Source organism: Chionomys nivalis, chromosome 20 (genome assembly GCF_950005125.1).
Source record: "Chionomys nivalis chromosome 20, mChiNiv1.1, whole genome shotgun sequence".
Taxonomy (NCBI): Eukaryota; Metazoa; Chordata; class Mammalia; order Rodentia; family Cricetidae; genus Chionomys; species Chionomys nivalis.
In genome coordinates, this window is record NC_080105.1 from 6099264 (window position 1) to 6113869 (window position 14606).

The 14606-nt window shown below is 56.2% G+C and overlaps 1 protein-coding gene across 1 annotated transcript; it reads left to right on the plus strand.

Annotated features, from left to right (window-relative positions):
* Window positions 1-10279: 10279 nt before the first annotated feature.
* Window positions 10280-12644, plus strand: Gdf15 (growth differentiation factor 15). Its single transcript, XM_057752836.1, has 2 exons — window positions 10280-10804; window positions 11895-12644. The coding sequence occupies exons 1-2, from the start codon at window positions 10525-10527 to the stop codon at window positions 12524-12526; spliced, it is 912 nt and encodes a 303-aa protein (XP_057608819.1). The 5' UTR covers window positions 10280-10524; the 3' UTR covers window positions 12527-12644.
* Window positions 12645-14606: the final 1962 nt, after the last annotated feature.

Consider the following 14606-nt stretch of genomic DNA (forward strand, 5'->3'; position numbering starts at 1 on the left):
GTTAGAGGTTTCTTGGGAGTTTTCCTTTTTCCTTGAGTTCCGTTAGGTAACAAGGGTGTTTCCAGGGATGTGTCCTGTTTTCTCCTTACTGCTTAGGGTTCCCATGTTCTGTCCTTACTATAGAGTCGTCTGTCTGACTCTAGTTATAAAGGTAATTTATGTTGCAAATTGTCCTTTGCTTCAGTACTGATCTAGCTGTTTATTGTTTTTTTTTTTTGTTTTTTTTTTTTTTTTGGTTTTTCGAGACAGGGTTTCTCTGTGGCTTTGGAGCCTGTCCTGGAACTAGCTCTTGTAGACCAGGCTGGTCTCGAACTCACAGAGATCCGCCTGCCTCTGCCTCCCAAGTGCTGGGATTAAAGGCGTGCGCCACCACCGCCCGGCTGTTTATTGTTTTTGAGATAGGGTCTGAAGTAGCCCAAGCTGACCCCTGTCATTATGTAGGTAAGATGACCTTGAACTCCTGACCCCTGCCCCCACCTCCTGAGCCTGGCACCCCAGGTGTTCACTTGCATGCCTGACAGTGTTTATTGCCTTGGCCAGGAAAGCATTTGAGTTTCCCGAACAGCCTGTGGGGCTGGTGCTGCTGTCTCCAATCTGATCTCTGAAGTCCCCTCCCAACTTCTGGTTCTCCTTCAGCATCCTCTAGACGGCAGGTCAGGAAACAGACTTTAGAACTCTGCTGTCTGCCCTGCAGTCTCCTCGGGAGCTCTGTCCTGTGATGCTCAGGACACCAGGACACCCGGGACACCAGGGACACCAGGACACCAGGGACACCCGGGACACCAGGACACCAGGGACACCTGGGACACCAGGACATCAGGACACCCGGGACACCAGGGACACCCGGGACACCAGGGACACCCGGGACACCAGGACACCAGGGACACCTGGGACACCAGGACATCAGGACACTCGGGACATCCGGGACACCAGGGACACCAAGACACCAGGGACATCCGGGACACCAGGGACACCAGGGACACCAGGACACCAGGACACCCGGGACATCCAGGACACCAAGACACCAGGGACATCCGGGACACCAGGGACACCAGGACACCAGGGACACCAGGACACCAGGGACACCAGGATACCAGGGACACCAGGATACCAGGGACACCCGGGACACCAGGACACCCGGGACACCAGGGACACCAAGACACCAGGGACACCAGGGACACCAGGACATCAGGACACCAGGGACATCCAGGACACCAGGGACATCCAGGACACCAGGGACATCCGGGACACCAGGGACACACGGGACACCAGGACACCAGGGACACCAGGACACCAGGGACATCCAGGACACCCATGACACCCGGGACACCAGGACACCCAGGACACCAGGACACCAGGACACCAAGACACCAGGGACATCAAGACACCAGGGACACCAGGGACATCCGGGACACCAGGGACACCAGGGACACACGGGACACCAGGACACCAGGGACACCTAGGACACCCATGACACCTGGGACACCAGGACACCAGGGACACCCGGGACACCCATGACACCTGGGACACCAGGACACCAGGGACACCCAGGACACCCATGACACCCGGGACACCAGGACACCCAGGACACCAGGACACCCAGGACACCCATGACACCCGGGACACCAGGACACCCAGGACACCCATGACACCCGGGACACCAGGACACCCGGGACACCAGGACACCAGGGACACCCAGGACACCCATGACACCCGGGACACCAGGACACCCGGGACACCCGGGACACCTAGGACACCCATGACACCCGGGACACCAGGACACCCAGGACACCAGGACACCAGGACACCAGGGACACCTGTATTTGGTGGCTTATAAGTTTGTTGCTGCTGTTTTTGAGACAGGGTCTCACTGTGTAGCCTGGGACTCCCTATTAGATCAGGCTGGCCTGGAACTCAGAAATGCTCCTACCTCTGCCTCTCCAAGGACTAAGGCTAAGGATGTGTGCCACCTCACCTGGACTGGTTTTGTTTCCATTCATGGCTAGGTCCTTTGAGGCTTTCCCTGTGTTTCCTTTAGAACCATTGTTCGAATGTCACAGGTGATGCACAAGTGCTGTGGAATGTAACTCTTATCTCCCCCCCTTTGGGGACAAGGTCTCATGTAGCCCATGCTGGCTTCAAACTCCTTAAGTAGCTAAGGATGGCCTTGAAACCGAGATCTCCAGCCTCCACTCTGAAGTGTTGGGTGCTGGGTGTTTTCCACCATGCCTGTAGCTAGTTTCATTCAGTTGAAACTGAAAAATACTTTTCCTATGGTTTTGCTATTTTTAGATTTTCAGGACTTGTTTATGGTCTAACTCATGGTGGTCCCTGGAGAATGTTCTGTGTGCCCTGGGGAAGTGAAGGTGTTTCTCACTGCCAGATAGAACGTTCCAGAGACGTTGGCAGCTCTCTCACCTTGCTGACTGGGTATGTGTGGGGGTGTCTCTGTGACCACCACGGCCAGCAGAGACAAGAAGGTCGTCAAGTTCAGCATGACTCGGTAGCCAGTGTGAGTTTAAACTTCAACAGTCTGACCCCAGGTAGTTTATTTTAGGCATATTTAAGAACAGGTCGATTCAGGAAACTTTCCTGGTGGTAACACACTCAGTCCTGGGCGCACAACAAAGCTTATATAAATCTCCTCGAGGAACACAGTAACCTAAAGACCAGGTGTGACTCCATCGAAACTCATGGTAAAGAACGCGAGGCGCCTTCCATGAAGATGGTTCTACAGATCGACAGAAACACACTTAGAAGGGTCTGGGGGGATCCAGTGTGGTCTCAGTCACACAGACGTTGCCACGATCACAGGATATTAACTGTAGCCATCCTTCTGGGCAGGTTAGACGTCCCTTCCTTTGAAGGAACCAGTGTGGTTAGCATTCCAGGTCCCCTAGTGCTTGTCTGTGCCTTCAGTCTGGCTGGATGTCCATGGTCTCTTCTCTGCCACTGAAGGTGGAATGTGAGGTTTCAGGCTGTGCATGGTGCCCCAGCGCCCGGAGGATGGAGGCAGGCGGGCCTCTGTCCCAGCGCCTGGAGAAGGGTTGGAGGCAGGCAGGCCTCTGTCCCAGCACCCGAAATGAAGACTGAGCAAGATCCACTTAGTTTAGAAGAGAGAGATTGGCATCTCTGGTATGAGAAACTCACTTGTTTTCTGCCTTCAGCGTTGAGCGTGCTCTCTATAGAAAGCCTTGTTGATCTCGTGTCTTTATTTGTTTAATTATGTGGATTTGTTTGTCTGTGTAGGACTGCACATGAGTATAGCTTGTCTGCCTCTGTACTGCCTGCCACAGGGAGATTCTTATTAATTAAGAGCGCATAGCTTAGGTTTGTCCTTAATTAGCTCCTATAACTTAAACTAACCCATATCTCTTTTTTTTTTTTTTTGGTTTTTCGAGACAGGGTTTCTCTGTAGCTTTGGAGCCTGTCCTGGAACTAGCTCTTGTAGACCAGGCTGGCCTTGAACTCACAGAGATCCTCCTGCCTCTGCCTCCCGACTGCTGGGGTTAAAGGCGTGTGCTGGGATTAAAGGCGACCCAAATCTTTTAATCAACACTCTTTGAAACAGCTCGGTCACCTTTAGTCTACTCCCCAGGCTGCTTCTGCTCCATCTGGCTGGCAACTCTCTAAGTGTCAACCTTTCTGCTCCCCAGAGTTCTCTCTGCCCCCCAAATCCTGCCTAGCTATTGGTCATTTAGCTTTTTATTAAACCAATCACAGTGACATGTCTTGGTGCAATGTAAAGGAATAGTCCACAACACATGAGCCATGAGATAAGGTGTCCTCGGAGGCCCGAGATGCTGGATCTCCTGGAGCTGGAGTTCCTGTGTGCTAAGAATGGAGCTGGTGTCCTCTGCAGGAGTCCCCAGTGCCCTAACCACTGACCCTTGCTCCAGGTCTTACCGTGCCCCGTGAGCCTCCTGCTTCTACCCTCCAGTGATGGGAAGACTGAAGGACTCTGGCCAGCCCAAGCGTGGCAAGCGTGGCAAGCGTGGCTCTAGCAGGCCTTGCCCTGTTTCCCCATCCCCTCTGCCTTGTTAAAGATCACTAGATTACATTCCTAAAGCTAGCCACAAAGGTCTAGTTCCTTATTTGGCCACTTCCTTTCTCTGAGGCTGACAACCAAGGTCCAGCTATTCAAGTATTGAAGTCCAGAAATAAGTATTCAAGCCCCCTTTAATTCACCTAATTAACACGTCAAATCAAAATTAAACACCTCATGCTAACACGGGGTTTCCCATTTTCCCTTTAGAAACTGCCATTTATCTCTGTGCCACGTTTGTCTCCTGTCTTTCCAGGGGCGGTTCTCTGTCCTTCAGGGACAAATAAATCTCCTTTGTGCTGAGAACTTGGTTGGGTGTCCTGGGTCACCCTTTCTTTCAAGCCTGTTTATGCCGAGCCGAGGACCCAAAGCCCTGAGTGCTGAGCAGATACAGCACCAACCGAGCTACAGGCACTCTGCTGACTAGGCCGGCTTTCAACTTAAGAACTTGTTCCTTACACTTATTTGGCTGGGGCAAACCTGCCAAGGTTTACAGAGGCCAGAGAACAGCTTGCTGAGGTCAGGTCCCAGGGCCAGCCCAGGTGTGCTGTGAGTCCCCAGGGAGCCTCCTGGTTTTCTCTGGCTTTTGCAAGTTGCGATTTGCAGGCACATTTCCAGGGCCAAAGAGGCCGTACCTGGCCATCTTTGGAACTCTGCCCTTTCTCTGGATGAATTAATGTTTTCATGGATACTTTCCCCAAATGCCAGATGCTATAAAAGGGTGGTGATGGCACATTCCTTTAATCCCAGCACTCAGGAGGCAGAGGTAGGTGGATCTTTTTGTGAGTTTGAGGCCAACCTGGTCTACAGAGCGAGTTCCAGGACAGCTAGATCTACACAGAGAAACCCTGCCTGGAAATACAAAAAAAAAAAAAAAAAAAAAAGAAAAAAGGAAGAAAGAAAGAAAGAGGGGGAATGGAGGGAGAAAGGGGAGAGAAAAAAGAAGGGAAGGAGGAAGGGAGGGAGGAAGAAGGGAGGAAAAAAGGAAGGGAAAAAGGGAGGAAGGAAGGAGGGAGGAAGGAAGAGAGGAAGGAAGGAGGGAGGGAGGAAGAGAAGAAGGGAGGGAGGGAGGAAGGAGGGAGGAAGGAAGAGAAGAAGGGAGGAAGAGAAGAAGGGAGGGAGAGAGGAAGGAGGGAGGGAGGAAGGAGGGAGGAAGGAAGAGAAGAAGGGAGGGAGGGAGGAGGAAGGAGCATCATCAGTCTTCCCAGTTTGTTTTCTTGGCATCGCCTCTAGACCTTGAGCTCTCGGCGCCCCTCCTCCGCAGGCTCCAGGGCACCAGCGCACCCCAAGGGATGAAGGACGTCATGTATCAGGTGTCTTTATCTCTTTCCACCTTTTTAAAATTTTGGGACTTATATTATGTGCACAAGTGTTTTGCTGCATGTTTGTGCACCATGAACGTGCAGTGTGCACAGAGGCACGAGAGGATGTCAGAGTCTCAGGTGTGAGCGGCATGTGGCGTGAACCGAACCTGGGTCCTCCTCAAGAGCCATCGCTCTCGCCCCTGCTCCTCCCTGAGGTTGGAGCTCTTTGATTCATCTAGACTGAGCCCTAGGGACCCGCCTGCCATGCCTGCACCCCCATGTGTGTGTCGTGTCCCCTCCGGTGTGTGCTGTGTTCTCCACCGCCCGTGTGTGTGTTGTGTTCCCCGTATGTGTAGAGCCCCCCCCCCCGCCCCCCCCCCCGTATTGTGTTCTCTCCCCTCCACTCCGCAGCAGGGGCTCTCACAAAGAACAAACAGCATGGGATGGGCCGCTCCCCACTGAGCTCCGCAGCACCACATGCTGTGTGCAAAAGACGCTGGGCAAAGAGAGAAATGTCCAGAGGTCTGGAAGAGTCCAGGGCAGAGACAGCGAATAATCCGTCGGACACAGCCAGGGCTGCCTGCGGGAGCGCAGGCCGGACAAGTCCTGTGGATATATGGAGGAGTAGTTGGGAAGAGATTGCTTTGGGGACAGAAAGCCCATTTCACCAGTTCCAGAGGAATGCTGGCATTGATCTCCCGGACAGAAGTCCCGTAGTCCAGCCTGATGAGATGAGACCTCACGTCTACCAAGATCACTCCACCAGCTGAACTACAATCACCCTGCCACTGAGCTCTGGGCACACTACCAAGCCCGCTGAGCCTGGCCCAGCCTCCTACTTAGCCTCCCTTTTGAGCAGGACGTTGTGAGTTGTCCAAACGCTAGCAGTGAAGCGCTCTGTGGCCCTGGCTGAGCCACGTCCTCCTGTCCCCCTGCCTCACTTCCTAGGGGCTGTCTTTCTGTTTCCGCCTGGGTGCTTTGACAGGAGGGGCGGGCCACCTTACGACACAGCACCCAGCACAGTGGGAAAGGCTCACACTCAGGGCGGCATAGCCGGAGGAGGGCTTGTGCCTTACACAGAGACAAAGATGCGGCCTCTGGGGCACCCCAGAGCAGGCGAGAGGAGCCTGGCAGGGACTGGGGCCTGCCATGATGTCTGCGCTTTCTTCAGGATCAAATGCTCTAGAACCCAGGACCAGAGAGGTTTGTGTTACATAAAACAGGACGTTTATGTCATGTGTGCTTTAGAAATAAAACAATTTCCGTAAATAAATACAGCATCAAAGTGGCAAATCTGAGGATGTCGGCCCTGAATGGGACTCAGGAGCAGAGAGGCCCAGCTGCCGTCCCCAGTACAGAAGAGACTGGGTGGGTGGGTGGGTGGATGGATGGGTGGGTGGGTGAGTGGATGGGTGGGTGGGTGAGTGGATGGGTGGGTGGGTGGGCGGGTGGGTGGGTGGATGGATGGGTGGGTGGGTGAGTGGATGGGTGGGTGGGTGAGTGGATGGATGGGTGGGTGGGTGGACGGGTGGGTGGGTGGGTGGACGGGTGGGTGAGTGGATGGATGATGGATGGGTGGATGGATGGATGGATGGACGGGTGGGTGGGTGGATGGATGGACGGGTGGGTGGGCGGGTGGGTAGATGGATGATGATGGATGGGTGGATGTGCTATGGAAACTCCTTCAACCTTTAAGATACTGGTCCACTTTGGGCATGGTCTCATGTATTATAAATGCAGATAAAAAGTGTGTGCGGGGTTGTTGGCTGCTGGATTTGGTTCCAGTTCCCAGCTCACACAGAGGACTGAGGATCACTATTCTTTCTGTGAGTTTACCCCAGATAGATAAACCCTTGTTACACTCCATTCTGGGCTATTGTGGAGCTCTTTTTTACGCCAACGGGAATGGAGGATGGATGGGTGAACAAAGGAATAGATGGCTCCTTACCAATTACCGAAAGCTCTGTGGTCCTTTAAGGTTCTTGTTCACAGCTCAGGCTGTAGGTGGTCATCCAGGGGAGGTCTGGCAGTCGGAAGAGTCACACAGCCCCAAGCTAGCAGCTTCGAGGTTTGGGTTGGAGTCTGTTCTCTGGGTCCAGGGCTTTCCCCATCCTGACGAAACAGCAGGATGGCTTCTTGAGGTCACAGCCCCACTGGTTCCTGGCTGTGACCGCCTCTCCATGACTGGAGCAGAGTCATGTGATGGGATTATAAAGGTTATATTGGGCCAGGCCTCAGGTCCTCCAGCAGTGAGGAGGCTGGAGCAGAGGGAGCAACAGTTTGAGACGAGCCAGGGTTAGGCACACCCCATTTCAAAACTCCCAGAAAGGAAAAAGGCCCTGTTTTGGAACTCCAGATGGTCTAAACCTGAGCAGCAACGAGACAGAAAGATGGGGCCCCAAAAGTGGAGCTTAAGAGATGCACAGGAATTCGACATGAAGTTCGTCCAATCCTATCTGAGTTCTTGCCTGACATTGACATCGAGGCTGAGAATTTGATACTGGTGTGTCTTAGTCATGAATCCTGGGCCTGCAGCCCCATTGAAGCCTCATCCTCTCCGCTCCGCTGGAGGCAGAGGCTCTGAGCCCCTGGGCTGGGCTCTGGGGATGTCCCAGATGACCCAGGACCACCCTGACTCCCGGGGTCATCATGGTGAGAGGACGGCAGGTCACCCTATCCTCTAGTGACTCCCATGACTCTGCTCAGTCACAAGGGGGCTGGTACTTTCCTGTGTTGACACAGGTAGGGCTAGCCGAGCGTGGGCAGCTCACCTCTGCCCCAGTGTGTGGCCTCTGGACCCAGCAACTGTTCCTGGGGAGGAAGTCAGGGTCCTGGCCCGCTGAGGTCATGGTTGGCCAACTGCCCACAAATGGGCCACCCCGCTCCTTTGCTTGGCCCAAGACCAGTGATGAGGTCATCAACCAAGGATTTTGGGGAAAGGAAGCCAAGTGGGCACAATGCCACGTTCCAGAGTTTTGTGAACCGGAAATCTCTGTTTGGGGGAGGGTGGTGGTGCCTATCAATGATGGGGTACCCCATGGAGCCTTGCTGCTCTGGAGCCCTTGTAGAACATTCCATGAAAACAGTGGATGGTTGACTGATCTTGGTCTTAAAGAGACAGATGCCTGTTCACGGGCAGGGTGTCACTCTGGGTCGGGAGTTGGGTGGCTCAGTCATCTTAGCACTCAGGAGACTGAGGCAGGAGGACTGTCCGTTTGGGGATCTCAGGGTGAGAGGGTGCTGGGGCAGGAGGAACTTTCCCTAGGCTGGCCCCTGACACAGTGCTTCGGGAGACTTAGTCCCCAAAATGACCTGCCTGAGTCTCTACACATAGCTGAGAGTTTGCGCATTTACTGAGCGCCTACTGTGTACTCAGGTCACGTGGGTGTCTAGACCTTTGCTGCAGCTTGTGCCCCCATGGGATGAAGACACCGTCACACAAAACAACGGCGCATGTGTCGGGAGGGCAGAAGCCTGGACCCAGCACAAGTTTGCCAAGGAGATGCCTAGGTCCAGAGAGGTAACCTGGGACGCTGCCTTTCTCGGTCTGTGGGGTCAGGCTGGGTACAGAGGTGCCCAGAACAGCCAGGCTTGTTCCCGCTTTAATGGCAGCCGGCGAGCCTGTCCCCTCATCGGTGCCAGCGTGCAGGCCTCTCCCCACCTGCGGCGTCAGCTCTGACCCGACCTCCACGTGAACCCCGCGGCTCCTCCGTACCCGGGGGACGCCGGACGGCCTCCAGCCCTTGCTTCCCCATCTCTGAGAAAGGCCTCTCTCCTTTCGGACCCCGGCTTTACTTGGACGCACAGTTGAGCAATTTGCCCAGGGTCACACGGAGAAACACTGGATGGTGTCTCAATTTGTACCGTGCACACAACTCCCCAAGTCCTCCCTTGCACCTCAAAGATGGAGAACTCCGCAGCTTTTCACAGAAAGGGAAACAGAGGACTGCGGTGTGACCCAGGCCTGCTTCTCCAGACATCAGCAACTCACCCGGGGCAGAGAACCGGACTCTTGAGACTTAAATTTGGGGGGGAAAGTCAGAGACAACAATTTAAGGCCAGAACCCCACTCGTCCCTGCCGGGTGCCCACCAGGCTGCCTCTCCCACGGGGTACAGTTACCTCAAAACTTTCACAGCTGCGAGTCTGAGGTCGGGGCTATCTCCCTCCGTATTGATCCTTGAAGAGACGCCCACTGGGGCTAATGTCCCAGAGCCAGGTAACTCCTGGGGCGGGGGCGGGGTCTGTAGGAGGAGGGGCCTGGGGCATCAGGGGTGGGTTTGGGAGTCTGAGGAGGAGGGGACAGTTCAGGGGTCAGCCGCTGGCTTGTACCTCAGGTCCAGCACTGGCCTGCGGAGCGAGCACCAGGACGGTGGGCAGGGAGAGGCACGCGGGCGTCGGTCAGAGCCTGGAGTGTCCCTATGGGACAGAGGCCACACGGCAGCTTGTGCGTACCGCAGAGGGAGCCCCGGGCGCCCCAGACCCCGGCAGGTGCCCCTCGTCACTCATTCCTGGGTCAGCCAGAGGCCCGAACCGCAGCCGCCACCTTTTGCAGGCCTAGGCGACGTCACCCACTTCCATCTTCTGTCCAAGCCTGACCACCCTGCCCTGACCCCAGCTCCCCAGGGGCCTGCAGTCTGGACCGAATGAAGGTAGAGCCCACAGTAGACTCCTTGCTTCTCTCCCCGCGAGAGGGGAGACCGATCTGGGGAGACAGAGTCAGGGACCTGAGTGTGACCATTCAGTCGGCCTGGAGCAGGGGCTGTTTGCACAGGGTTTTGAAGGGTTAGTAGGAGTGCAGAAAGAACACCGAGCAGGTGCAGTGGGCCTCAGTTTGTGCCTTGGCCCTTCTATCACAGCCATTTGGTCATGGCTGGGGGGGGGCAGGAAGAGTGGGAGAAAGGGGGAGGGAGAGAAAGGAAGAACCCACTTTAACTTGAGTCTGGCCCCCGTCACATGTTCTGTGGGGACGGTCAGCCCTCACTGTCACCAGACCCTGCGGTTTCCCTTTGTGCTGAGAGGGACCGCCCCCCCCCAGTCCTCGGGGTTCCCTCCCGGATCAGCTTGGTCACCCGAGTTGGCACCGCACGCGGGGGCGGGGCGGCCAGAGTACAGGAGTATAAAGGCGGCAGCGACAGAAGGCTCAGCTCACAGCCACACAGAAGACACAACCGACATGGCCCTGCCCGCGCCCGAGGCCCAGCCTCCAGGCTGCTCGCAGCTGAGGTTCCTGCTGTTCCTGCTGCTGCTCCTCCTGCTGCTGTCGTGGCCATCGCCCGGGAACGCCCTGGCACTGCCCGAACAGCGACGTTCCCACCCGGAGTCCCGACTCGACGCTCACGAGCTACGAGGTCGCTTCCAGGACCTGTTGAGCCGGCTGCATGCCAACCAGAGCCGCGAGGACTCGAACTCAGAACCCAACCCCGGCACGGCTGTCCGGATACTCACTCCAGAAGGTGAGTGGCATTTGGGGACCCGCCTGAGCAACATACTCCCCGAGCCTAACCCGCGTTCAAGCCCACGAGGCTCAGCCCAGCCTGTCCCCGGACCGGAGCAGGACAGGTGGAGTCCAGGATGCCAGGGCCGCTCTCGAAGGTGCACAGCCGGGGGCGCGGCGGGAGTCCTGGGTGGCTGGAGCCAGAGGGGAGGAACCTGCAGGAACTGGATCAGGAATCTGACGCAATCGCTGGTCAAGACTCCGCTAGTCACAAGTGACGGTCGCCTGGGTGGGAGGGAGGAGGACCCCGGGGTCCGGGGGCGGGGTCAGGCGGGTTGGGTCTACAGAACTGTAGCGGTCTCCGAGCTGTGGGGGCGCACACCTGTGTCCCCAACTACTCCAGAGGTTGAGGAAGGAGGATTGCCATGAGTTCAAGGTCAGCTGCGGCCACACCTACACAGTGAGAACCTGTCCCAATTTTTCTTTTGGGATTTTTTTTTTTTTTTTTTTACATAGAGACATTTGTAGCCTACGTGAATTTCAGACTCAGGGCAATCCTCCAGCCTCCGCCTCCCAAGTTCTGAGATAACAGGTGTCAGCCACCAAACACACACCTTTAATCCCAGCAGGGAGGGGGGCTGGCGGATCCCGAAGGCCAGCTTGGCCTACAGAGCGAGCTCCAGGGCAGCCAGGGCTGTGTAGACTGTGGGCCGCACACGGGTGACGTCCGTGCACCTTACACCTTGCACACGGGTGACGTCCGTGCACCTTAACGCGTGATGGGCACACGCCTGACGCCCTACACCTTGCACGCGGGACGGGCACACGGGTGACGTCCGTGCACAGTACACGCCTGATGGACACACGCCTGACACCCTGCACCTTGCACGCGGGACGTCCGTACACAGTACACGCGAGATGTGCACACGCCTGATGCCCTGCACCTTGCACCCGGGACGGGCACACGCGAGACGTCCTGCGCCTTGCACGCGGGACGTGCACACGGGTGACACACGTGCACCGTAGACACGTGATGGGCACACGCCTGACACCCTGCACCTTGCACGCGGGACGGGCACACGGGTGACGGCTTTCCGTTTCTTTTCCAGTACGACTGGGGCCGCGCGGCCACCTGCTGCTCCGCGTCCGCCGGGCGTCGCTGACCCAGGGTCTCCACGAAGCTTACCGCGTGCACCGAGCACTTCTCATGCTGCCGCCGTCGTCGCGGGCTTGGGATGTCACCGCACCCCTGCAGCGCGCGCTCAGCCTCGGGGGACCCCACGGCCGCGCACTGCGCCTGCGCCTGGCGCTGCCCCCGGACCTGGCCGTGACGCCCTCTAGCGGCGCGCGCCTGGAACTGCACCTGCGGTCGGCCGCCGGCAGGGGGCGCCGCAGCGCACACGCGTTCCCCAGAGACTCCTGCCCGCTGGGTCCCGGGCGCTGCTGTCATCTGCAGACTGTACAGGCGACCCTCGAGGACCTGGGCTGGAGCGACTGGGTGCTGTCCCCGCGCCAGCTGCAACTGAGCATGTGCGTGGGAGAGTGTCCGCACCTCTACCGCTCGGCCAGCACGCATGCGCAGATTAAAGCGCGCCTACACGGCCTGCAGCCCGACCGGGTGCCTGCCCCCTGCTGCGTCCCCTCCAGCTACACCCCGGTGGTCCTCATGCACCGGACGGACAGCGGCGTGTCACTGCAGACCTACGACGACCTGGTGGCCCAGGGCTGCCACTGCGCATGAGCGCCGACTGTGCCCCTCACCTGCACTCCCTACCCCTCCTGCTATTTATATTTGTATTTATTAATATTATTAATTTATTGGGGTCAGACTGGGTGGGTGAATAGATTATTTATTTAAAACTCTTAATAAACGTGAGACTGGTTTATATGGGGGTCTGAGACGGCACCTCAGTGACCTCAGCAAGATAACCACCTTTCTAGCCTGTTTCCCCAAGGCATCAGCTGAAGGGACGAGTGGGTGAGAATGGGTGAGCAGCTAGAGGGTGTTGTGACGGCTGGGGACTCGTGAGGCGGCTCCGTGAGTAAGGGGCTTGTGGCCAAGCCTGAAGACCTGAGTTCAATTCCCAGAGGCTCACTTGGTCACATGGTAGACATGACTCCTGAAATCTGTCCTCTGAGCTCCACATGCACGCTCCCTCCTTACCCCTCCCCCCCCACAGTGGCACACACTTGCACATGCACACACACAGACTCACATGCACACACACATTCACACTCACACACATTCACACATGTTTGCACACACACTTGTGCACACGCACACACGTGCTCGCACACACAGACACACAATGTAATGACAGCAGTTAAAGAACTGATTTGTCTGGACAGTGCCCTGTAACTCTGCTTTTTTCACAGGGACAGTGTTGCCTTCATCCCAGTCACTCTTCTACGGCCCTCCCAGTATGGGGGTCACCTTTTCAAACATAGGCAGCCCCAGGTCATCAAGTCTGTGAGTTTACAAAATTATGCTGACCCCAACAGGGAAGAGGTATCCCCTTCTAGGTTCCAGCCGTTGCTTTCATGATACCTCTGAAAATGATACCTTCATAGGACACCTTCATAGGACACCTTCATAGGACACCTTCATAGGACACCTTTATGATACCTTCATAGGATACCTTCATAGGATACCTTTATACCTTCATATGAAAAGAGCAAGGAGTAAACAACAAGTTATGAGGAAGTTTCACCCACACCTTATCTCCCAGGAGAAACATTTCTTCTGTGTGTTTCAGCATTGCTGAGTCCAGGCCCTTGCACCTATGCCCACCTATCTGAGACGGGCGGAAATGCCCCCTCCCACACCATTTAGGTTTAGCCACCTGAGGGGGGATGTGTGAGGTGAAGCCAGGCTGGTGTAGAAGGTCCTGAGGTGGGGCAGGCAGGGCGATGGTGGGTCCCTGGGGACGAGGACTCTCAGCAGAGAGCACGCCATCAGACTGGCCTGTGGGGATTTTCTTGTGTGTTTTGTTTGGAGACAGGGTTTCTCTGTGTAGCCCTGGCTCTCGTGAAACTAGCTCTGTAGACCAGGCTGGCCTCAAACTCACTGAGATCCTCCTGTCTCTGCCTCCCGAGTGTTGGGATTAAAGGCGTGCAGCAGCAACAGGGAATTTTCTTGACGGACAGTGATGTGGGGGAGCAGTCATTGCCAGCTGTGGGTTGGTGGCTGGGTCTGTGTGCACAGCCTGGAGGAGCGAGTCAGCCCACAGACACGACCTTCCCTCATGGCTCTGGCTTGGGCGTCCATCACCGCAACAGGAACCCATTGGGACGTTAAACACCAAGCCACCAACGGTCCCTTCTGTCCACACCGGTGCCGGCCGGCATCAGCTGCTTCCAATGTCTTTCTCCCCCTTCACTTCTTCCAGCTCCTAGGCCTCCTGCAGGACACACTGGAGATCCTCCTGTTACATGAAACCCTGTTCAAGCCATTCCAGTTGTCCCCTTTGGGGACCTTCCTCCCATCTCTCCTCCAAACACCCAGAATTAGGAGCGCCTCTGACCAGGTCGTGCTTCAGCAGGCCCCGGGCCAGCACGACACACTGAGCTCTGGGGAGCTCTGCCATGTCTGAGGAGCCCTGGAAGGTTTCCGGGCGTGGCACGCGGCACCTGGGCCTCTGCGTTAGTCAGGATTCTCTAGAGTAACAGATCTTACAGAATGAATCTCTATGTATAGGGGAAAGGGTCTATTGGAATGATTTACAGGTTGCAGTCCAGGTAATCCAGCAATGGCTGGCTGTGAACAGAAAGCATCCAGTAGTTGTTCAGTCCACAAGACTGGATATCTCAGCTGGTTTTCC

What these genes read in the sequence shown, in the direction of transcription:
- Gdf15 (XM_057752836.1), top strand. Translation starts at nt 10,525, where the DNA reads ATGGCCCTGCCCGCGCCCGAGGCCCAGCCTCCAGGCTGCTCGCAGCTG. An exon ending in CCGGATACTCACTCCAGAAG is followed by an intron (nt 10,805 to 11,894) that starts GTGAGTGGCATT and finishes TTTCTTTTCCAG; the next exon opens with TACGACTGGGGCCGCGCGGC.